This window comes from Macrobrachium nipponense, chromosome 9 (assembly GCF_015104395.2).
Source record: "Macrobrachium nipponense isolate FS-2020 chromosome 9, ASM1510439v2, whole genome shotgun sequence".
Lineage (NCBI taxonomy): Eukaryota > Metazoa > Arthropoda > Malacostraca > Decapoda > Palaemonidae > Macrobrachium > Macrobrachium nipponense.
In genome coordinates, this window is record NC_061110.1 from 85276157 (window position 1) to 85302497 (window position 26341).

The following is a 26341-nucleotide window of genomic DNA, read 5'->3' on the forward strand; positions in this document are numbered from 1 at the left end:
AATGGGTAGTTCAAGTTCTTCGAGAGGGATACTCGATTCCTTTTGTTTTAGATCCTCCTCTCTCCGATACACCAATCAGCTTAACAGCATATTCTCCAGGATCAGAGAGAGCTTTGGCTTTAGCAGCAGAGATCAATGCACTCATCAAGAAGGGAGCAATAGAGGAAGTCCTCGACAGTTCTCAGGGATTCTACAACAGACTCTTTGTAGTTCCCAAAGCCTCGGGAGGTTGGAGGCCAGTGCTAGATGTAAGCGCATTGAACCTTTTTGTGCTGAAGACAAAGTTCAATATGGAAACAAATCATTCTGTGATGTCGGCACTTCGCCCAGGCGATTGGATGGTGTCCCTGGACATGAAGGACGCCTACTTTCATGTCCCGATTCACCAGAGTTCAAAGAAGTTCCTGAGATTTGTGTTCGAAACTGGGATGGACGTATCAATTCAGAGCCCTTTGTTTCGGCCTTTCGACGGCCCCTCAAGGTATTTACTCGTGTTTCTTGCTCCATTGGGGAAATGGCTGCATATGTTGGGCATAAATGCAGCATTTTACCTGGACGACTGGCTTCTCAGATCGGGTTCGAGGACACAGTGCGTGAAGGATTTACGGAAGACACTGTCATTAGCGAGTCAATTGGGAATTCTCATCAACCTGGAGAAGTCTCAATTAGTGCCGTCCCAGAAGATCCCCTATTTGGGGATGATTCTGGACTCTCAGACTTTTCGGGTTTTTCTGTCCCCAAAAAGAATAGAATCTTGCCTCAAAAAGTGAGCCAATTCCTGAATCGTCAGTCCTCCTCCGCCTTGGAATGGATGAGTCTTCTAGGACGTTATCATCAGTAGAGACGTTTGTAAAGTTGGGTCGTCTTCACATGAGATCTCTTCAGTTTTATCTCAAAGCGAGTTGGTGTCGGAAGTCTCAACCAGACACGTATTCGTTCCCAGTGTCGGAAGAGATCAAGAACGACTTGAGATGGTGGATGTCGAGGGGAAAGATTGCAAGAGGGTCTCTCCCTGACATTAAGGAAGGCCCAGACGTAGAATTATACTCCGACGCATCGGACAGAGGTTGGGGAGCTCCTCCTAGGGACCAAAAAGATCTCAGGATTATGTCAGAGAAAGAGAGGTTGAATCACATCAACATGAAGGAGTTGAAGGCGATTTGGTTCGGTCTGCAAGCATTCGCTCCTTTGGTCGTGGGAAAGAGAGTGGCAGTATACTCCGACAACACCACCGCTCTATCTTATATCAGGAATCAGGGAGGACCCATTCATTCTCCCTCTACAAAGTCGCAGAAGATCTCCTTCTCTGGTCTCAAGATCGGGATATTTCCCTCGTTCCGAGGTTTGTACAGGGGAAGTTAAATGTACTGGCAGACGAACTCAGTCGAGTAAACCAAGTTCTTCCCACGGAGTGGACATTGCAAGACAAATTTGTTCATGAAACTTACCTGTCAGATATATATATAGCTGTATTTTCTGAAGTCCGACAGAATTTTAAAAACTTACGACCACACGCAGTGGGGAGGGGTCAGTGGTTAGTACCCAGTTCCCGCCGCTGGGAGGCGGGTATCAGGAATCATTCCCATTTTCTATTCATAATTTTTCTGTCGCCGGTGCTGGAAACACCTGTTTCCAGTACCTCCGTCTTAGATTTTGGAAACTTCATTGCCGCTAAGTATCCTATTGTCTTTTAATTTATTTACTTGGATTTGTGGCTAGACATACGCTATCTTAAATTGATTTGAATTTGATTCATTTTTGCATAAGATATCTGAATCTAGTTAGGCTAGTTTCAGAGGGTGTTGTCTGCAAAGATAGGGTGTGGCTACCGAAAGCTTCGGTAGATCCGCACTTGGTATGCACGAGGGGTATGAGTCTTGCTTCTTGGTTGAGATTTGTCATGTGAGGAGTGTGAGACTGTCTATCCGTAAGGAAGACGTATGATTCGTATGTACGCAATTAATCAGTAAACATGTCTAATTCCCGTAAGGAAAACGTATGATTCCGTAATGACGCAATTATCAGTAAACAAAAGTCAGGGTAGTGACCTGCTAAACCTTCCTGTTAGACTTTTTGTGGGGTTTTTTTTTTTTTTTTGCCTAACCCTGTAGTATGGCCTACGGGTTATGAATTTGTCTGCGAGAGGTGATCGCTCTCCTTCATTGTTGTGAAGAGTGCTACTTCTGTTATTGTTTCTCATAACCCTGTAATGTTGCCCTTCGGCCCTAAACAGTGTCTGTAGAGGTTATGCCCTTTCTCTAATACTCTTTCGATTCGTATCTTAGAATCGAAAGTGCTTGCTTTTAGAGAGCAATAGCGAAGTGGCTAAGTGCAGTGACAGTGGCCCCTTGTGTAGTGGAGGGTGCGTCAGATCGGCCTTATTTCGCCTCTAGGCCGGGACCTCTGCTTGACTCCAGGACCCGGGGAGAGAGCATGTCGAAAGCCGAAGGAGGGTTACGAGGAACCCCCACCGATCTGGCGTGCCTTCGGCAGTTCTGATGAAAATCCCCAGAACTGCCTAAGTGGCGTGCACGAATCCTGAAGGATTGCTTCTCGTCCTCCGAAGCGTCCTCCCCGCGCAGGGGTTGGAGCTTTCGGAAGGACTCGCGCCCTCTAAATAGAAGCTTTGTAGAGGAGGACGATTCACGTCTCTCTCTCTCTCGTTATGCGTTCCAGTGAGAAGTAAGAAGGCGAACGTCGCCTGATCACGTGTACGTCCTTTCCACCGAGAAATATGAAATGGCAAGTCTTAGTAGCAGGACGCGAACGCTTTTGAGAGCGGACGTCCGAGTTTGTTACTGTGAGAATAAGAAGGCGTTCCCTCGCCAGTCGCCCCTCGTATTCTCGCACGATCGACCCTTCTCCTGAGACTGTTTCGTGCAGTCGGATTTTCTCTCCGAGATGTATCTCGCTTGTTTTGACGCCTGTCAGGAGCGTGACGCTTTTCTGCACGCTTCTTTTTGACGCTCGGCTTGGACGGGACGTTCGGATGGACGCCAGGCGCGCGGGGTCGCCAAGCGCGCACCAGTGGACGCCGAGCGCACTCCGCGCGCGCCAGTGGACGCCGAGCGTGCTCGCTGCTGGCCAGTGGACGCCGAGCGTGCTCACTGCTCGCCAGTGGACGCCGAGCGCGCGCGCCAGCGCACGCCCAGGTGTGTCGTCTGGCTGAACGTTTCTATTGAACTCTTCAAGCTCTTGTTTTACGATTTGGGCCTCAAGAATTTTTACCTCTACCTTCGTGATACCTTATACCTCACATGCAAAGAATGTGAAGTAAGCAGTGCTTCGGAGGAAGCTTAAAGTGAACAGACAACTTCGTCTTCGAAACCCAGCAAGACCTCGGGTTTCGTGAATTCAAGAGATCTCTGTCAATATTTTATTGCTTTTCGCAAAGGTGGATGGAGTTAAGGAAAGCTCTAGGGAAGATCTCGTTTTCTCTACCACAGTCAAGACTTTGCGATAAGGCAGTTACGGGTTAGGTAAAGGCTCGATGTCCTGCACGTCAGGACTCTCGGCAAGTGTTCAGTAGGATTCTTGCAAAGGTACTCATCAAAGGACGCTCTTCAGGAAAGCGCAAGATAGGACTTCTTTTGCCATACTGCCAATAAATTTTAAGCTTTAGCAGGCTTTAGTTTGTGATACGGGAGAGGAAGCTGGTTGGAGAATTTCTTCCTCTTCCCAGGATAATTTTGGCAAGCTTTTTAGCCCATCTGAAAGGGTTTTTTCAGATGATAGGTTTTTGTTTAGTTTCTAGTCGGGACTACGCTGCCGAATTGAACATCGTCGTTCACCCTGCCGTAAGCCTAGTCTCTTAACAGGATTCTTGCCCCTTCCTCGTTTGAGACGGGAATCGAAAAATAAAATGCTCGACTTCCTGGATTACGTTTTGTCAATTCAGTGACTTTCCCCCATTGACAATATACTATCGTTTTGTCAAGTAAGTGGGTATCCCCTCATTGACAAAATATCTCTTTGTCCCGTAATGGATTAGTTCTCATTGACAAACATCTCATTAACTTGATATTGCGTTAAGCGAATAAGCTCTTATTGCACAAGATTCGGAAGAGCTCTCATTCGTCATTCGCAGACTCGTACAAGAAATAGACTTGTAGACTACGTCAATGAACGCTTATGTCCAATAACATAAGAAAGCTTGAGCTGACTGCTTCGATTCTCTTAAGTTTTGTTCATGAAACTTGCCTGTCAGATATGTATGTAGCTGTATTTCCGAATTCAGCTATATATATATATATATATATATATATATATATATATATATATATATATCTGCCAGGTAAGTATGAACAAACTTTATTGTATCATAACAATCTCATTTTGCTGTTTGCGTTATTTTATTTCTGGTTTGGTTCAAGTCATATACGCTTGCTGTAGTTACCTCTTCGAATGGCAAACCGAGAGGTTCTATTGTCTATTTTAAGACATTTAATCGTTTACTCCCTGCAGCCTTCCAGGAGTTTCCGATTTATCTTTTACCGTTGTATGGTAGTGTTCTGACGACACAAACGCATCTATATATTTAGCGTTGTCTGTTTCGCCTAAATATACCAGCTTGAGAGTCTATCTGCTCAAATAACGGACCTATTTCTTCGTAGAATAGGGTAGCTGGCACCCAGACATACAAGGTTAAGAGACGACATTCGTAAGCTGCTGGCTGCTGCTGTCACGCTGTCTCTGTCCTCCAGTCCAACTGTTGACTGAGCCACCAGTAACAGATCGTGCGCTGTCATGCGCGGTAGGTTACGTCTCTCTCTCTTGCGGGATTGGCTGACTAACCGTATCTCTGTGCTGGCGGTTACGTCTCTCCTGCGGGATTGACTGACTAACTGTATCTCTGTCCTACAATCACGGACTTTAGCCTAAGATTGAAGGGATTTCTTACGTGAATGAATAAACGTTGCAATTCGTTTTGCCTTACTATGTTCAACAGAGTTATCTCTTAATCCTTTCGGTGCTCGTTACCGCACGGTATAGAACTACGAGTCTACCGCAACATTGCACTTTTATATGCTCTCTGCTTAGGCAAAAGCGCAGCCATTATTAGGGAAGTAAGCATACTCGGGGAGGAATGGATGAGCTTGCTGGGGACCATTTCCTTCCTGAAGAAGTTTTGTTTCCCCGAATAGACTGCAATTAAGATCACAGTTTTTTCCGACCGGGAAACTGAAATATTATTCAAGATCTAGGAATGATTCTGAACATCTCTCAGTGCGTCTATCACACTGAGGTGATAGAAAGAAGGTGCCGGATATCTGGATAGGGTTTCAAATGTCCTGGATCTTAATCTGAAAGAAGTAAAGCGATTCGGTAGTCCCTCCAGTCCTCGAAACGAGTTTTTGGGAACCAGTGGTCCAGATCAACTCTGATATTCCACAGCTCTCTCATATCTTAAGAAGTATCTTCTCTCGGTCCCTGTTCGAGTTTACGAGAAAGAGCCTATTATAACAACAGGCGTAGAATGTAACGATCCTCTAGAGGTTCGTTACAGGATTGCAAAAGTCCGTACGAATCGTCTCGATCGACGGCAGCAACTATTGACTTCCGAGTGGAATATTTCTTTAGAAGTAAGTTGAGAGTTGTGGAGACTTTAGGGACGCCCTTTCATTCTTCTCTTCGATATGTTGAGGACGAAGAGGCTTCTTCTTCTCTGCTCCCTTATTCTCGATCCGGGATTCGGTACCATTAAACGCCATCCTATGATATTGAACGGGGATGGATGTTTAGTCTTTTTTCCCCTTTTTCAATCGCTTAGGAAATGTAATAAGAGGATTTATGACGTCACAGGGAGCGACAATGACGCTGATCGCCCATGTTGGCCTTCGGATCCTGGATTCACAGAGGTCACATACTTCCTAGTTCACTTTCCAAGGACCTTTTCCGAGAGAGTCGGTCTACTCTAACTCGAAAGGTACCTATAACCTCTCCGCTCTGAGTCTGACTACGTTCAGACTATCGAGATGTTGACAGGAATAAGATTACCGTCTTCCTTTTCCGTCTGAAGAATGGGATAAGCCTGGCAGTCACAACTATTAAAGAATACGCAAATATGTTGTTGACGGCCTTTGGCTCAGAGATTTGGCGTCTGTCAAACAACAAAGCCCTTCACCCGATCTTTGAGTTCTGTGAATCTCGAAACTCGCTCACCATCTACTTTTTGTCTCACCTGTTTTCTCGGAGTCAGACACTCGTGCGAGATCAGGAGACATACCAGTAGCCCTGAGTTTCTTGTTGACGAAGTCGGTTGCGTTTATACACCCCCGATGATCGTTTAAATGAGACCAGGTTGGACTGTCAGGCATTCGTCCTTCGGGACTGAATCGCCTTTTTGCTCCTCGCTCCTTTCTCCTGGCACCAGAAGCTCGAGTCAGGAGTGGCTCAGGAGTTGATTCGCTAACGACGTTGGGTTGCGTTGATACACCCCCCAAGGTTTGCTTAGCTTGAATCGCCCAGGCAGTCCAAACACTCATCCTTCAGCGAAGACTAGTGCCTTATGTCTTCAGGGTACAGCCTTGCTGTCCTTGATTCGTCTGACTGGTCAACTGGTCGGTCACCTGACGTTAGTACAGACGGACTGACTGTGCATGTCCAGATCGAAGCTTTCAATATGGAACTTAGACATAGTCTGAAGTTCTTGATGTCAAAGCATTCGAACATCTCCTACCTGTTAACTTCTTGCATGTGATCAGGAAGGCATTTTTCTAACCACCCTAGATACGACAAAGAGGGTTAGTGAGATTTTAAGCCATCGTCACAAGTTTTGGCTTTAGAGAACACAAGGCGGTGTGCTCTAAGCTTTTCGTTATGGCCTAAGAATGGAAACCCGTTTTGTCCTTGGGCCAGGAGCTTGGAAGCAAGGATGGCACAAGTTAGTGGGCAGGAGCCAGAGAGTCCTGTGCCCTGTCAGGTCTCTCAAGTTTTATCTACATAAAACTCAAGAAAGTCGAAGTCGTACGGACAATCTGCAGTGTTCCGAAAAGACCAGACTTGCCCATATCGAAGAACACCCTGGCTTTATTGTTAAGGAGGTCTTTCAAAAAAGCTCCTTCTTTGTGTTTGCACAAAGATTTGAAATCTTTGGATTTGAATGCTCACGAGGTGAGGGCGCGGCCTCGGAAGCATTTCAACAGAGCATGGCACTCAGCAACATCCTGAGTACCATGTTTTAGCGAAGCAACTCTGTGTTCAATTCACATCCCTGCGAGATGTGAAGATGGCATATGAGATCTGCTGCTCGCTAGGGCCATACGTGTCTGCAGACACAATCTTGGGGGCAAGAAGTACCACTCATCCTATCCTGTAGAAAATGGTTTAGGAAGAGCTCTTAATTTAGTAGTTGAGTCGCCGACAACGGTGACTTCTTAACTCTTAAGCCTTAGTTAACACACCTTAACTTTGGCTAGGTGGGTCAGGTGGTGATATATATATATATATATATTTATTTTACTTCTTAGCCCTCATGGTATGGTCAATATGGTCTAGTCACGTCGTGGTCTCGCCCCTGTTGACAGATCATCTGGAGTGCACCAGCTATATAGGTCTCTACCTCGCTGGCACTCTAGTAGCACAAGCAGACTTACGCGGCAGTAACCACGAAGTCAGCTATGCTAACAGGTAAGGAATCAAGATATCAATTATCTGCATATATATGTTTTCCTAAAATCTTCTATTCTGTCTACTCCCACCACCAAAGGTGGGATTCAGCTATATATATCTCGACAGGTAAGTTCATGAACAAAAATGATATTGTAATGATACAATTAAGTTTGTTCATACTTACCTGGCAGATATATATAATCAAGTACCCACCCACCTCCCTCAGGAGACAGTGGAAATAAAAATTATGAATAGAAAATGGGAATGATTCCTGATACCCGCCTCCCAGCGGCAGGGAATGGGTACTAACCACCTGACTCCCACTGCGTGTGTCGTAAGTTTTTAAAATTCTGTCGGACTTCAGAAAATACAGCTATATATATATCTGCCAGGGTAAGTATGAACAAACTTAATTGTATCATTACAATATCATATTTGTCAGGAACTGTGGAAACTTTGGGGAAGACCTTCAGTGGATCTGTTTGCCACGTCGAGGAACAATCGACTTCCGATCTTTTGTTCCCCAGTTCCAGACCTCTTGCTTGGAAGACCGACGCAATGCTTCAGGATTGGACGGGTCTAGACGTTTACGCCTTTCCCCCATTTGGAATGATCAGAGAGGTGTTGAACAAGTTCCTCTCACATCAAAATGTGGTCAATGACATTGGTAGCACCATTCTGGCCCAGGAAAGAGTGGTTTCCAGACCTTCTCAAGTTGGTTATAGACCATCCCAGACTTCTTCCTCAGTATCCTCGGCTACTCAAACAGCCCCACTTCGACAGGTATCATCAGAATTTTGTTTTCGCTCGTATGACAGGTTCAGACTGTCCGGAAACTCGTCAGAGCTAAGGGGTTTTTCTCGTAGAGCGGTCAGAGCTATTGCTAACTGTCGAAGAAGCTCTTCTGCCAAGCTTTACCAATCAAGTGGGGAGTCTTTAGGACGTGGTGCAGAAGACATAATTTCTCGTCTTCTAAAACCTCTGTGACAGAAATAGCTGATTTTTTGCTGTACCTTAAAGAAGTTAAGAACTTGTCGGTATCGAACAATTAAAGGGTACAGAGCTATGCTGTCCTCAGTGTTTAAGCATAGAGGGCTTGACATCTCCTCTAACCAGGATATTGGAGATTTAATTAAATCTTTTAATACAGTAAAAGTATCCAAGAAGGATAGTGTTGACTGGAACTTGGACGTAGTTTTAACTTTTCTGATGTCTTCACGATTCGAGCCACTTCGTGAAGCGTCTTTGAGAGATGTAACGAGGAAGGCACTTTTTCTCTTCGCTTTGGCTACAGCAGGAAGAGTGAGTGAGTTACAAGCCATCCACAAAGAGGTGGGGTTCAAAAATCGTAATGCGGTTTGTTCTTTTGTTAACGAATTTTTAGCAAAGAACGAATCTCCCTCTAACCCATGGCCTAAATCTTTTGTACTTAAGGGATTATCTAATATAGTGGGTCCGATGGACGAAGAATATTTACTATGTCCTGTCAGAGCTCTGAAATGTTACCTGTCAAGGACACAATCCGTTAGAGGTAACTCCGACCGACTTTGGTGTTCGGTTAAGAATTCTGCAAAACCCCCTCTCCAAGAACGCTATTTCGTTCTTTTTGAGAAGTTCTGATACTGGAGTCCCACACTCTCAAGTCCAAGATCAGACTCTAAATGTGCTTAAGGTGAAAGCACATGAAATACGTGCAGTGGCGACATCCTTAAGCTTCAAGCACAATATGTCGCTTTCCTCGATTCTTCAATCTACGTTTTGGAGATCGAGATCTGTGTTTGCCTCATTTTACTGAAGAATGTAGAGGCTACCTATGATAGTTGTTGTAATTGGGTCCTTTGTCGGTAGCGGGCATGGTGTTGGGAAAGGAAACATAGGGGAACTTTCTATCCTCTACTGTCTCCTCGCCTTGTTATAGGTTGTTGAGTCGTGGGCAGACTGGAGGCTCATAGTACTTTGGAGAACCTCCAGATCTTATTTATTACTTTTGAGTATGTCATTATTTTTGGTATAGGTGATGGTCTGTTGTTTTTTATCTGGTTTCTGAAGCCCAGGGCAAGGCATTATCTGTTTTTTAATATTTTGTCAACCAACGGTCTTGTCCATGGTTACAAAATCCCACTAAGTAGGGACGACCCTGGCCTATACTGCCACGTCTCCTACGAGTGATGAGAGCGCCAACCAGAGGCAGTATTCTCCTGCAGCTGCTCTCTCACAAGGTAGAGTACTGCAACATTTGCTGTTTAATGTGGTCTTACTGTCATTTTTATGTAGTCCATCTACCCTCCTTCCGGGTATTTGTTTGGATTCAGCTATGTAACTGTTCGGTAAGTCACTTATGTGAAAATGATATTTTCATGATAAAATAAAGTTTCACATATACTTACCGAACAGTTACATAATCAAAGCCCACCCCACCTCCCCACAGATGGACGTGGCGGCTAAACGAAAATTGACGGTAGAAGGCTAGCAGTACCCAGGGTTCCCGGATGTGGGCGGGTCTTGTATCACCTATACTTAAGATAGCAACGCCGCTGGCGCCAACAATTTGAATTTCGACTGCCGTAGGTAAGAAGCTATAAGCTATGTAACTGTTCGGTAAGTATATGTTGAACTTTATTTTATCATGAAAGTATCATTTTTGTAAAAAATTTCAAAATAACTGAGTTCTTCGAGTCTAGTGTAATTTAAAGAAGTACATAGGTATTTGGTTATAATAGTAGCAATCATTCTGTTTTTCCAGAGTTTTGAAATATGTTGGGAGCCGTATTTCTCTGGAAATGCAGGTTCCCAAGTTGCTGTGGTTGAAGAAGCACATGCCAAAGACATGGAGTCGAGCGGCCTATTTTTTGGATTTGCCTGATTTCTTAACAATGAAAGCATCGGGGAAATTTTCTCGGTAAGTTAACCATTCCTTACGAAGTTATTTTTCCTGTTTAGTTAGATGGCTGTTGTACCATATTTATCATCAGTTTTATTAAATTTTCATTGATGCCCAAAGTGACGGAGCTTAATTGTTTTCCATTACAGATGAATTTTCTCTAGAAATTTACTGTCCTTCCCATCTCATCTGAAACCCTGTTCATTTATTATTAACATTATTGGCCACTTGCATATAGCTTTTTTTCTAAAAATGTGACTGCTTTAACCTCACCAACTATTGTCTATTGCTCTTCTAGTCTAGATCAGTTTCTAAAATATACTTGATATCTAATGATCTAACTGATCCGTAGTGTAGAAGGGATAATTCAAATGAACATCAACTGCTGATTCATATACCTTCTCACTTTTGTCCATTCATCTTCTCTCTAAGACTTCTTCTCTTGACATTCTAGGTTTTTAAAAAATATGGTGTAAGGCTCTCTTAACTCAAACTCCCCACTTATTTGTGGTCACTTCTTTTTCTGTACACTCTAAACAAACAAAATCATTCCATATGTTTTGTACTTGACTGCTCCACTTCATTTGTAGTTAATGTGGTGTTCCTGATGGATCTGTTTTATCCCTTACCCTTTTAAACAAATCATCCTGCTTTAACCATTCACATGCAAATTATTATACTCTTCATACACTGTCATATTCCCACTAATCCCCTATGGGTGTATGTTGTCAGTCTTGCTGAATTTTGTCTTATGCAATCAATATTGACTTGTTGATGCTATGAGTATCTCTGAGATTCTTGGTCAACTTTACCTTTTCCTCGACAAGTTTCAGGAAGTTAAACAGAGGAAGTGTGTAAATACTGTATCTAGATCATCCTAAAAGTGCATCATAGCATCCACTTTTCAAGCTGGGGGATGTCCAGAAAGGGAAGCAATAAAAAGTACCATGAAAGAAAAATATCTTTTTGAGGATAAAGGGATAGAGGGACATTCAAAGGATATTGCATCTTTTTTCTGAACAAGTCAGCATGTTGATGTGATGGCATTGAAGGAGATAGAAAAAAATACCTGCAGCTTCTGCTGAAATGGAAATCGTGGTTTAGTATGTGAAAAACTTCCTTGATCCTGACAGATAAACCTATGAAGAGGCTGAATTAATAGAACAAATAGTAGGCAAGTTCAGATCCACCTTGAAACATGTCTTTGAAAAATTATGATTTTAAACTAAAAAAGGTCACACTTCCAAGCTACCCTTCCTCTCTTCAAATATTAGTTCCTCATGGTCAAGGCCATGTTCTTCTTTCTTATTAATCAAGTCAGTATAGTATAGTACTCTTGTTACCCTTCAGAATATCAAGCTATCATAACCCTCGGAAGCAAGGAAGACTTCTTTTGAAGGCTCTAGGTTAGCAACTTCCTCATAAGTGTCCCTCATCAATTTCCATCCACAGCTGTCTTCACTAATGTTTCCTCTGTGAGGTATCTGTCAGTCATAATTGCCAAGCCCCTTGGCAACACATATGTATATGAATGTGCTAGACTGGTCAGTATACTGGTTTCCCTATCCAAATGGCAGTGCTGAATTTTTATTGTCCCCTATGGCACATTCACTCCTACAAAGTTCCATACCTGGTAGACATAGCACGGGAGGTGATGGACTCTTTACAATGATTAATAATAGTTTCAAGGACTTACATCGCTTCCACTACTTATTTATCCAGCAAAAAGGAAGGAGGCAGGTGCCAAGGAATGTTTTTTGTAAGGCTAATTGGCAAATTTCCGTTTTATTGCTAATTAGGTGAGTTGGAAAACATGCAAAAGCTCCTGTGTCTATAATTTTGAATATACAGTATTACCTATGTATGTACTACATATGTAAATATGGATCTTCTAACCAATTTTTGGTAATGCTGGCCATTGCCTTATACTGTAGAGGTTCCTCCTCTATCCCCTCTGACTAGTGCAAATAAACCAGTTCAAGAGTGAAGACGTTCACACTGAATGGAATGGTGAAATATGGAGGAAATCTTAGTCCACTTGAAGAAAATCTCTTACAATGTAGTGTTGTAGGAGCTTTGTTTTTGTAGAAATATATGTAGTCTCCAGCTTCAGACTGAAATGTAATGCTGAGTAAAGGAGGGATTTGTTAGTTTTAAAAAAACAAGAATTTTATATTTTTTATTACCTAATGTATATATATTTCACATTTAACATAAGATAACTTATCCTTTAATACTAATACTGTATTATTGAAACTTTTAATGATAGGTCATTTAATTTAATGCTGTGGTTGTCCAAAATTCTGTATTTGTTTTACAACAGACCTAACACTTACACTATTTGCCAAATTTCATGAGCTACAAAAGTCCAGACACATCAGTGTTCTGATGGAAAAGATCATTGGTGGATAACAGCTCTGCACAGGTGCTCCAGAATCCTCAGGTCCCAAGCTGCCAATTTCTCATTTCTTTCGTGTTTGGAGAGCTGTTATTTGCTTTCCACAAAAGTCCCAGAGGTTATAATTTCCAGTTTTGACTTTTGATATTTATTTCTTTTCAGTGATGCTTTTTCTTTTTGAAGCTATTCTTCTGTATATTTTTTGGCTCTCGGTGAGAATAAAGGAATTGCAGACACCAGCCTAGTACTTACAACAAGTTACATTCCGGATGGTTGTTTTTAGGTTGAATTGTTTGTAAGATGGTTAAGTACGCTATGATATAAAATCAATACAGTACTGTAAATTTTTGCGTCTTAAAACACAATGCACTGTACATACAGCCCTGTTTGTACAGAATAATTGCACAAAACAAAATTTGAATGTACAGGTGGCAAAGGGGAGCACTGTGAACAATTTTAATTTGCGATCCCATTTGTATCTCGGAATGTTTGTAAGTTGATGGTATGCAAGTAGGGTGTTTTCTGTACAGTTGGTTTCCTTGAGAATTCTTCTGCAAACCCCCTTGAGGATACAGCTAGTGTAATGTCTTTGCTAGTGTTAGGGATGATATTTAGCAAGGAAATTATGGAAGACCTCTCATGGTTTTCAGAGGTAGCACTGTTTACGTTTGCAGGCATTAGTATTAATGTAATTTGATTTTTCGTTTCTTTGATTCTTAATTTATTAGAGCTGGTTAGGTCTCATTGGTTAACAAGCATTTTGCTGCTTAGTTTAAAGTTAGTATTTGTACAAAAGGGATATGAGATTTATCTGGAAGTATTTGTACAAAAGGGATATGAGATTTTCCTTCCAGATAGCTCAAATGTTCTTGCAAATTTCTGTTAACTCTTTTTGGTCTTTCAAAGTCTATCATCATACTTAATACAGGGTACAAGGTAAACTGCTCATTACTTTTGTGAACCTCTTCAGTTTTTTTCATTCAGTGGTTAAATTAAATCAAGTTTTAAGTAACAGAATTTACACTTTTCAGATACTCTTTGGAACAAGGCAGAGTCAGACAACTAAAAAACTACTGAGGTGTTAGTTACTTTCAAGTTCAAAACGTAAAGATCATTGTTGATCAAGAACCTATTCACAACAAATATTCTCAAAAGAGATTTTGCAAAGCAGCAGGAAAAGTATCAGTGCTTACAACTCCTCACTTGCATTTTATTTCATGAAATCAGGTTATCGCAGGTTTCATACATTGCACTGGGGTGGTGCAAAATATCTGTCCTTTACATCAAGATATGCTTTAGACTCTAGCTAAGAAAAAGGATGATACTGGTCTGTAACAAGAAATTCAAGCATAATTTGAAGGTAAGCTTAGTGTGGAAAATGGCAGTATTAACCCTTAAACGCCGACTGGACGTATTTTACGTCGACATTTTTTTGTCTCTCGGGTGCCGACTGGACGTATTTTACGTCTACATACAAAAGTTTGTTTAAAAATTCGCGGAAAAATACTTTTAGGCCTACCAGCCGAAAACTCTTAAATCACGCGCCTTGGGGGATGCTGGGAGTTCACGGATCAAGGTGTTGTTTTGTTTACAATCGTTACGCAGGCGCGCAAGCGCGAATTTCTTTCTTGCCGCACTAAAAAGTATCTGTGACACATCTCGGAAATTATTTCTTCACTTTGACATAATTTTTTTACCATTTTAAATTAGCCGTTACGTGGAGTATTATATATGAAAATGTGCGCATTTTTATGTAGAGTAGAACAACAAAAAAAAAATACTCATGATTGTAGCTTTTATCAGTTTTGAGATATTCTCATATAAATAACGATAAGTGCCGAAATTTCAACCTTCGGTCAACTTTGACTCTACCGAAATGGTCGAAAAACGCAATTGTAAGCTAAAACTCTTATATTTTAGTAATATTCAATCATTTACCTTAATTTTGCAACTAATTGGAAGTCTTTAGCACAATATTTCGATTTATGGTGAATTTATGAAAAAACTTTTTCCTTACGTCCGCGCGGTAACTCTTCCGAAAAAAATCATACATGCGATTGTGGTAATGTTTGCACCATTTTAAATTAGCTGTTACATAAAGTTTATATATGAAAATGTGCGCAATTTCATGCACAATACAACTAAAAACAACCCATGGTTGTAGCTTTTATCAATTTTGAAATATTTTCATATAAAAATGATAAGTGACAAATTTTCAACCTCGGTCAACTTTGACTCTACCGAAATGGTCAAAAAACGCAATTGTAAGCTAAAATGCTTATATCTAGTAAATATTCAGCATTTACCTTCATTTTGCAACAAATTGGAAGTCTCTAGCACAATATTTCGATTTATGGTGAATTTATGAAAAAAATAACATTTTCTTTACGTCCGCACGGTAACTCTTCCGAAAAAATCATACGTGTGATTGTGGTAATGTTTGCACCATTTAAATTAGTCCATTACATAAAGTTTTATATATGAAAATGTGCGCAATTTCATGTATAATACAACAAAAAATAGTTGAAGGTTGTAGCTTTTCTCATTTTTGAAATATTGCATATAAATCCCGATAAATAGAAAAAAAACCACGTTCGGTCAAATTTGACTCTACCGAAATGGTTGAAAACGCAATTGTAAGATAAAACTCTTACAGTCTAGTAATATTCAGTCATTTATCTTCATCGTGAAACAAATTCGAAGTCTCTAGCACAATATTTAAATTTATGGTGAATTTTTAAAAAAAACTTTCCTTCCCTCCGCGCACGATTCTCCGCCACAAATCTCCGAAATGCGTGAGTCCCATTCTCGGAATATTTGCTCCATTTCATATTAGGCATTTCATAGAGTTTTATATATGAAAATGTGCGCAATTTCATGTAGAATAAAACGAAAATTATGTGAAGGTTTTAGCTTTCTTATTTCCGAAATAATTGCATATAAAAAAATATATATAAAAAAAATCGACATTCGGTCAACTTTAACTCATCAGATATGGTCGAAAACTGCATATGTAAGCTAATATTCTTACAGTATAGTAATATTCAATCATTTGCCTTCATTTTGAAAGAAATTGGAAGTCTCTAGGCAATATTTAGATTTATGGTGAATTTTTGAAAAAAATATTTGTTTATGTACGCGCGTTACGAATTCATGCATTATTTTGATAATATTTTCTCTGTGTTGCTTTATCGTTTTACAATGTGTTATATACCAAAATGATTGCAATTTAGTGTACATTACAACGAAAAAAAAAAGTAACTTGTTACCTTTAACAGTTTTGCGCACAGCGCGATTTAAATACAATTATATAAGAAATTTCGTTTTTGCGCTATCATATATCGCATTATTTATATATGATAATGATAATTTCTTTCATTTTTGATGATTGCATACTAAACTTCAGGCATGACAAAAAAGGAGCCAAAAATTAACTCTTAATATTGAAAACTAAGCGCGCTGTGATTTTTTGAAAAAAATATTTTTTCCCGCGTCCGCGCTCACTCTGAAACGCTCCAGCACACGGGAGACATTTTTTTTTTAACCGCTTCGGCGGGTTTAAGGGTTAATACGTATTGAAACTATGTTATTATTACATACTGTATTTGGATTTGTACATATGAGTGCTATTCATTATTGGTGTGAGCGGCTGTGCATGTGTGGTACCTCGAGACAAAGACCTTGCATTGGTTGTCTCCATGTGTGTCATATTGACAATCATTAACAGTACAGTAGTGTCCTCAGACATAAACCAAAGTGTGACCAGTGACTGTGTGGTTAGAAATCATATAAAAATGGGAAATTGCTCAAGATTAGTTGTTATCCAAGGAGTCACCAGTTTTGATGGATCAACCTGTATGCACAGATGCCACATGAGCAGTTATAATCTCATGATATCCATATATTGGAATCTCAAGTAGATGCCTGGTTTTGTACATAAGTCAGAACTCTCTGGGACCTTTTAATTACTTATCCTGCACTGGCTTTGTTGTCTTTCAAGATAGGTTCAGTTGTAAGACCCACTTGTTGGAAAGATGCTTGTCATGCTGCTGCGTTATTTATTCTATGCTTTACCTTATACAGTTTATATTTCACAAGGCATATGCATAGATTGATATCTCATGGGTTTTGGGCTAGTCTTAGGGAGTTGAGTAGTACTGTTTTGATTCAGTGGTCTGGGTAATGTACTTTATCATTACGAGTGAAGCAAAGTCTTACTGGAAACGGGCTCATTTTTGGCGGCATCACGTCCTGACCCTAATGCCATTTAAATGCTAATATCCCCAAAAGTATTGAACACAAAAGTAAAGTTCTTTCAGCAGATAAAACTTAACATCTTTAGATTTCATCCCATGTAAGATTTATTTTTAAAATAAAATAAACTCACATTGAAATGATGCTTTAATTTTGCATTAGTCCCTTATGCTATTCAAAGGGTAATATCTCCAAAAGTATTGAAGATAAAAGAAGAATTAATTCGGCAGGTAAAACCTTGAATTTTTAAGTTACATCCTATCTAATATTTATTTTTTAAATATTATTAATTCACATTTAAATGATATTTTAATCATTGCCTCATAATATTCTCAAAATTGATGATTTCAGAACCAAAGTCGATAGTTCTCTCGAATGTAGGCTTAGTTAAACTGTCTTCTCACCTCCGCTATAAAGAATCTTCTCACGTATCGTTTGTCATATTAATAATTATGAGCGAGCGAAGTCATTACTGGAAAAGAGCTCATTGCTGCCGGTCCAGCCCAGCCCTAACACTATTCAAATGCTATTATCTCCAGAATTATTGAAGATAAAAGAAAAATTCTTTCAGCAGGTAAAACCTTACATCTATAAATTTCATCCCATATAAGATTTACTTTTAAAATCTAAATTCACATTTATATGATATTTTAATTGTTGCATTACAAATTTCTGAAAATTTATGATTTCAGCACCAAATTCATTAGTTTTCTCAAATGCTAGCATATTTAAACTACATACAAAGAATCATTTCACATTGCATCGTTTGTCATATTATTAGCAATGTGATGTTGGAAGACATTTGAAATGCAATTAACATTGACGTTAATGTAGCAGAGAGTTCCGAGATACCCAGTTAACCTTTTGTTGGTTTAACTTGGAACTTTGTGACTTATAACCTTTAGGGCGCCTTACTGGTAGTAATAGTTGGTATTTTAAAGTGTACCATTACTCTACCAGTACTATATTTTATCAACACAGTATTCTTAAATTGGGGTATGCATTATTTTGTTTTGATGGTATCAGTCTTTCGTCAAATTATTTATATATTGGATTTTCGTTGTAATAATACTCGTCCTTGCTATGTTTGTCTTTAAGAAGGTACAGTGGTGTGCTTGGCCATATATATTTCAAGTTTTAATGAACAAATGTTTCGGTTATCCAGTAGTTTATGGTAGTATGTACGTAGTCACACGAGCCGTTTCAATGGATATGATACAAACAAGGATTTTGCAATTCTGGGTGACGTAGTAAAGATGCCTTTAGTGACAGCAGCTGCACTATACTCTGTTTTTTTTCATCTGTCCATCCGCCTGTGGTGTTTTTGTATGGCAACACTGCGTCCCGGGCTTTAGATAGTTACATTCAGCTTACATTCAACGATTATAATAATATTCTATTTCGCATATTAACGGTGTAATTCGCATACAGAAAATTATTAAAACACTTTTCAGTTGCAAATGTACACCCAGATATCCTTTTATTTACCTAAAACTTACAAATAGCGTAACTATCTAAAGCCCGGGACGCAGTGTTACCATACAAAAACACCATAGGCGGAGGACAGATGAAAAAAAACAGAGTATAGTAGTTCATTACATGACTAAGGACCATAATTACAGGATTATGGCGGTGAGTCTTGGTCAATGCCACATCCTTCAAACACCCATGAACTTTTGGCCTCATTCAAGTGAGGAGACTAATCTATTCACATTGCCAAGAAACATCAGACCACACCATGGTGACCCAAGAGGACATGTTCCCCTTCCTAGTATAAAATTAGGAAGGCACATGTAATCTTGGACCATAACCTCAGCATTCCCAGCATTCTCCAGCCAAGGGGAAAAGTTTGGTGAATGGATTTGAGGAGATCCATCTTTTGAGCATACTTGATGAAGATGGCCTAAAAGGACAAAACATCATTTACTAAAATGCCTGGACTAGATCTGCTACCTTTTCAGCCTAGAACATCAATAAAATCCTATTACAGTTCAGTTTTGTCAGCAACAGAAATGAAATCAAATGAGAGGGCCACTTCTTTCTGTTAGATTTTATAATGACCAATTTTATGGGGCTCCCTTGCAGATGCTAGGAATGGATGTCAGGACAGGTTTCCATTAAAGATTATAACAATTCAAGGTCATCCCACAAGCATAATGCTGAAAAAAGTTTGGTGGATGTCATGATGCTCAGCGTAAGAAAAAACTGCCCTCAGATGTTGAAACTGGCCTGAGACATAATACCTCACATGCCATGCCCTTCATTGTCCTGTCATGCTTTTGAGTTAGACTCAAGCAAGCATTTTCTAAGGAAGTCTCATGTGGTAGCAAATTAGCAATTGTGGATCCTTTGCACAACCAGCATGCTGTTAGGTGATGAGACCAAGAAGCTGAAACAGGTGCTTATTTGCCAGGCATTTATTACATATACATACTTAAACGTCTGACATATTAGTAGTAAAACTCATTCATTTTATGATCTAGAATATCTACTTCAGTGGGGGATTTGGTTCAGTAGATACAGCATGTTAGTTAATTTCATGAGCATTCTAAGGTCTTATGTTTTGCATTTTACCTGTGTCTCAGTTGCTGTTCAGCCTATAGTCTTAAGTACGTAATGGGTTTTCATAAAACAAAACTTGTTTTTGAAAAACCTAATTTTTTCAATATAAACCTATTGCTTTTATACTGAAGATTTTCTGCCTCCCAATCTCATTGATTTCTTACAGTTAGTTGGCTAGACTGGTGAACAGTAATAATAGCACAAGCAAAAGTACATGGTAAAAATAGCACAGGTAGAAATAACACAGATAAAAATGGCAAAAGTTAAAAAAATAGGAAAAGTGGCACAAAAGAAAAGATATACTATTTCACTGTAGTCAAGGGTTTATACATAAAAAATGCTATTTATTTAATAAATCCTGAACAAAATAAATATCAATCCACTAACACTCTAATCAGAGGACAGTTCACTCCTGGTTCACTTGTCATTGGTTCTGTTGGGTAGTTCTGGTTCAGTTGTCTTGGAATTCTAAACAGAAATACTAAACCAGTAACTCTCAGTAATCAGAGGTCAGGTGACTTCTGAATTAGTTAACAGAGTCAGTTGTCCTGGAGTTGTCTAGTGCACACCATTGATATCAGTGTCTTTACCACAAACCCATCATGGAAGTCATAGCAAGTAATAAAGGAAAAGAGAAGATTTCCTTCCAAGGGCATCTAATTCTTGGGACCGAAGGGTTCAAGAGTGTGTGCATAAGGCTTCCATCTACCACTGTCTTCTTATTCTTTAGAAGACTGATTTGTCCAGGTTTCATTGACCACAAAATAGGGCTGTTGTATAAGTAGTAGGTTGTACTGAAAAATTTATTTTCTGTATAAAAAATTCTCTATTTCAGGTCACTTTGTTCAGTCGTGTGCAAATGGACATACATTTATGATGGAGAAACTCAAGGATGGGATGGTGACTTTTTTAAAGCTGTTGGATTGGAGGATTTGGCCTTGAATAACTGGGAAAAAATTGGTTAGTGTTAATTTTCATGTAATGTGTAGAAGTTTACAAAAGAAAGGGGCAAAAATCTTCATACAAGTATACAAACATTTATTTACAACCCTCAGCTATTTACTTGAATCTAGCATGGCAGTCACAATGTATTTGATGTGATTACTTCTAAGATTGTGGCATATCAACACCCAGTACATATCTCCAATCATATACATATTATAATTGATTGTACTGTACATCACATTTTTGGTGTGTAGTGTTGTGTGTAGTGTATGTAAATATGATTACCGAAGATCATAGCATATTGCACTTGGTCTCCCCATCATACATAACATTGTTACACATTGTTGTGTACTGCACAGTGTTTTACCCCACCCTGTATGTATTACAAATTAATAGGTTAGCCAGTACTAGAAAAACTAACAATTATTTTATTTTGTTTATAGTGAATCTTAGGCATTTAGATAGTCTTACTCAAGTTTTAACCCGCTGATACTGCATTAGTTAAAGGCAGCTCATTAAAAAAATAATTTCAGATTAAAGTACATTTGTAGATTTTAGGGTAGATTAGTAAATTCATTTTTTTAAATTATAGTTTATTCTACTCTCTAGAAAAATGCATCTGGCTCATATTTAAAGATGTTACACTAGTCAATCTGTTTGTTCATACATTCTCTGTGTGTATATTGATAGTCATAGCTTGAACATATAACAGTAAAACCAGATCTTATGTTAAAGCTTTTGTTACTTTCTCTCCCCAAAGGATCTTTGATTTTGCCACCTGGTAACCGGTGTGGAATGATGTCCGCAGAAGATGCTTCTGAGTTGGGATTAACATTGAAACTTGCCGTTGCAACATCCTTGATCGATGCTCATGCTGGGGGGTTTAGCACTGGTAGCTGCAGGAGCAAAGGATGCGAATGACCTTCATGGAAGGCTTGGTAAGTAGGAGGACTATCTTTATATATAGAATTGCCAGTGTTACTTTTTCTTTTTTTTTGTTTGCTATCCTTTCTAAGTACATACTAATTAATTTCTTCATTTGTTAGCATTTTGTTGTTTTCTCCTCAGCACTAAAGTTTCATTATACCAGATACTGAAAAATCAAAGGGGACAGTCAAAAGGTGGTTAATCCTTTTCCTTGCATGGTACTTTTCCTGTAGTTGTCTCAGAAAGATGTGAAGTCTAACAATCAGTTATTGATTTTAACAATTTTCTCCAGCTTTTCTTCCAGCATCTTTTTCAGTGTTTTATAGTATGCACAAGTTGTCTTTTTCCTCTTTAATTTCAATGTTAGTGCATCCATTTTCCCTTTGTATAACATTCACCACCTCTTTTTCCACTCTTCGGGTTATATATCATCCTTTGGATATACTACTCTAGTAAGATCATGAATGACTAGCTTCTACTTCTTTTTTAAAACCTCTGTCACTTTTTATTCTGGATGATTCTCAGAGTCTTTCATCTTTTCATCTTCCTGAAGCTCCTCAAAAATCCTTCATATGCTGTGGTCTCTATCAGGCCCTCCATTACATAATGCCAGTATCCTACAGTTCATGTTCATTTTCTTTTTTTCAGAAGATTTTCAAAATACAGACTATTGTTCCAGAAGCTCTTGTATTAGTTTAATTTTTTTTTTCATCTCTTGTGTACTTTGTCTTTTTTATATCTTTTCCATCTTTACTCAACTACTTTGTTATCCTGAACATTTTCTTTGCTCCCTCTGATGTTTTGAGAATTTTATTGAATTTCTCTTCTGTCCTTTTTTCTGCCCAACCATAGACCAAGTTTTGAAGTCTCTTCTCTTCAGTTGCCCTTTTAAGTGTCTTGCAACCTGCCCTTGACTCTTGTTCATCTTCCTCTTAGAGACTTCACAAACAAACCCCTAGACATATACTCCGTTAAGACAGTGGTGACTGCTGGCCAAATAGTAACAGTGTTATTGTATTTTTTGCTTATCAGATTCATACTCATCTTCCTCTTAGAAACTATCACTTTCTCATGCAGTAAAAACTCATTTTATTGGGCGCTTCTTTGCTGTCTGAAGTGGGTAATTGAATCCAAGACACAGCTTGTTTAACCTTGGTTTATGGATGAGTACAAATCATGTCCCTTACATATCGAAGGGTTGTTGTTCATCTCACAGAACTCCTTTTTAATTGCATAGCTTCTGGTTCTCATGACCTTGCACTCCAGAGGTTTGTTGCCAAACTCTGTATTATTAGTTAAGGGTTGTTGGGGAGAGGCCATCCTATAGAAATTGCTTCTCAGACATAATATAAAGTACTTACTGCTAATGGGTTTGTTAAAACAACAATTTTCATGAAAATCGATTTCTTAGCACAAATTCATTATAGTGGAACCTCGGTTTTTGTATACAATCCATTCCAGAAACCTCCCACAAAGTTCGAAACGTAAGAAAACTGAAACAATAATTCCCATAAGAAATAATGTAAATACAATTAATGCTTTCCAGTCCCCAAAAATATTTTTTTAAATACATTTTATAGGGAAGAAACAGTTTCATATACAGAAAACAGTGAGAAATAAATATAAATGAATAATGAAACTAATAATGAACATCAAATATCACTCTTACCTTTTGGAGACTTCTTTGCATATGGAAGATGGAGGGAGGAGGAGGAGAGGTTATTGTTCGGAAGGGAAGTCCCCCTCAAGAAGGATTTCGGGTATCAAGGACCTGCAGTTACTTCTCCTCTAGTTTTTTACTGGCACTATCTGGGGTTACTTCCCCTCTTCAGTTTTTACTGGTACTAGGACCAGCTTGAGAGTCACCGGACTGCTGTCGCACAATAAAATTGTCTAAAGATGTTTATTTTCGGTCTGGCGTCTCTTTAAATTTTGCTAAAGTGGAACAAGGCATTGTCATTAAAGATGTTTGAGGCACAGATTACATTTGTTGGGATGATAATTCTCCACAAAGTCTTTTACATCACTCCACTTTGCAAACATGTCCCTCCTTAATCACTGAAGTAGGCACATTATGTATGCCCATTCTCTTTCTGAATTTTTCAAACCAGCCTCTGCTGGCCTTAAATTCACTAGCAGCAGGCAATTGTAGGCATTTTCTTACTGTGATCAGCATGCAACACCCTCCAACACTGCTACAAGTTCCTTCTTAAATTCTGTAGTGTTTCTCACCATTTTTACTGAAGGGCCTGGCACTTGGAACTTTCTTTGGCCCCATGATGGCTTATTTAGCACTTGCACTCAAATAAAAAAGCACAAAAAGGCACAAAAAACAATGAACGCAAACGCAGAATGGGTCACGAGAGATCACAGGATGCTTTGTTTGGGCGCTTAGTACGGACCTAGTCACACTGCGGGCCCCGGCCCCGGAAGGAGCGTTTCCAAAGTGTTTTGAAATCTGAGGAAACACGAAACCACAACAAAATTTTGTCAGAAAAAGTCTAAAAAGAGAAGGGCGTACAAAAGCCGACCCGGTTCCACTGTACTTCACTTGAAGTCCCACTCCCCCTATACCCCTTGTTTCTTATAAAAGGAACAGACAATGTAGAGAATTATCTTTTTCTAAAAGAAAGGAGCTTCTAGGCTAGAATGTACTTTTGGCATGGAAGGTATCTTTTCTGGAGTATCTGTAGAGGTTCTTACAGCATGATTTTGGCACCTTAGGTAGTGAGTTCTCTACTAAAAAATATACAGTGAGTATTTTCTTTTAAACAATATTACACTTGTAGTAGTGTGGCTCTTATTAACAACTGCCATCAAAATTTTATATGCATATACACCCACAGTGAAAGTGAGGGATGTGTTCCAGATCCCCTCCCTCTCCCTCTCCCCTATGAATAGCTAAAATTTGCAAATACTTTAAACCCCTCTACACTTAGAACTGCCTGTTTTGATAGTTCAAACAAGAAAAGCCCTCCAAAAATGCTTATACCTAAATATTTTAATAGTTTTAATACAAGTAGTACATTTCATCATGAAATTGACATGAAAATACATTATTTAGTGAATATTTTTCAGTTAAAAATACCGTGAATAGGCGAATTTTCTGTGAATAATGGGTAGATATGTTCCATAGCAAAACCCGTGAATAGCCAAGTCCACGAATCTTGAGAATGCAAATGCTGTGTATGTATTGTTGTAAATTAGAATTACTATCATGTGTAACATAAAATGGAGGTGATAATGAAATAAATTAATTGAAAAGACAATCATATGTAACATAAAGTGGAGGTGATAATGAAATAAATTCATTGAAAAGACAACCCATGAAAACACTAAAAGAAGTCTTGGGACCATATGTCTGTACTGTGATAAACAAATGAAGAAGTTGGGTTGGCAGCTGAAGATCCACCAGTCCTTACTGTTTAGGCACACCAGTCACCTAACAAGACTGAGTTTCATTTTTCTTCTGGAGAATTTTCTGAGGAACATTTCTTGACAAATGACAACTGCAACTTATGGATTTGCTATGAATGAGTATGTAGTGTATTGAAGTTCTGCAATATTTTCTTGATGGTTTACTGTCTAGGAATAAGTAGCAGTTTTGATACTTAATTCCAAAGTTGTGAATGTACGTATTGCACTTTTTTTGTGAAATATCAGTGGATAAATAAGCATAATTTATCAGTTAATTAGATCTTCACAAATATTCAAGCTGTGAATTAAGTTTCATTTAAGTGTTTATCTTTTGATGACCTCTCTTACACCCTGCTTCTTCCAGCCATGGCAGTACATTTCACAAGCTGCCTGACAAGATTACATTCCAAGAAATTATCATTTGTCCAATCCTCTTCTATGATTGTCATCAGAGTAAGGAACTAGTTCATGGATGTGTCTTTTAAGATTATGTATATCATTTCAACTTTCATAGGAAGGTTGGGCACTGCCTCTCTGCGCTACAGAAGGGTCAAAGAGAAAATACATACCCTTAGAAAGTACAAGTCTGTAGAGCAGGTGATCAGACACTTTTCATGACTGTGTATTTAAATGTCGGACTTGCTAGATTCCACAACAGAATATTTAGACTCGGTAAATCTCTAGAAACGGTTCTTCAAGAATTGATATCTGAGAATAGTAAAAGTACAGTCTCTGCCCTTAGAATTGATCACTAAGGATGGTAAAACTGTACTCATATTAAGATCAGAGCTCAGAAGATCAGGACATTTTTTAGTTGTCCCATCAGCAACATTTTCTGTGTGCTAATTTAGAAAATGCCATTCAGAAATACTGTATCATTGTGATGTTAATGTCTGTAATGGGGAGGCAAATTGTAGCCTTAGTGCATTCTTACACTTCCATAATTGTCATTTACCCGTTGTTCACTTGACTGCTATCAGGCTGATATGTGACATAGCGCCATTATATTTATATGAACAATACACATCACATATTGTCTAAGTTTTGTTGAGTAACATTAGATTACTATCCTATATATTGGGAATTATGACCATACCCTGAAATCTTAGAAATCATTGGGTTATATCATCAGCTTAATCAGTCTGAAGTTGGTCAAGAACATTTATGAAATATATTTGATGGCATAATATGTAAAATACAAAGCTTGTGCATTATATTTAACCCAGAAAATTTTGAAAATGTCCAAGTTATTTTTGTGAGTCTCCACTCTTTCTTGCCAACTTAACTCACAAAGTTAGCAGTGTTTCTAAAGGTGCGTCCACACAGTCGAACAATGTCCGACGGAC

The 26341-nt window shown here is 39.0% G+C and overlaps 1 protein-coding gene across 1 annotated transcript in view; it reads left to right on the top strand.

Moving 5' to 3' along the window:
* LOC135218134 (FGGY carbohydrate kinase domain-containing protein-like) overlaps positions 1 to 26341 on the top strand; it is a 114203-nt gene that overhangs the window by 62595 nt on the left and 25267 nt on the right. The window contains 4 exon segments of the mRNA XM_064254281.1: positions 10355 to 10510; positions 20542 to 20666; positions 21412 to 21527; positions 21529 to 21589. Coding sequence (XP_064110351.1) covers positions 10355 to 10510; positions 20542 to 20666; positions 21412 to 21527; positions 21529 to 21589 — 458 coding nt within the window.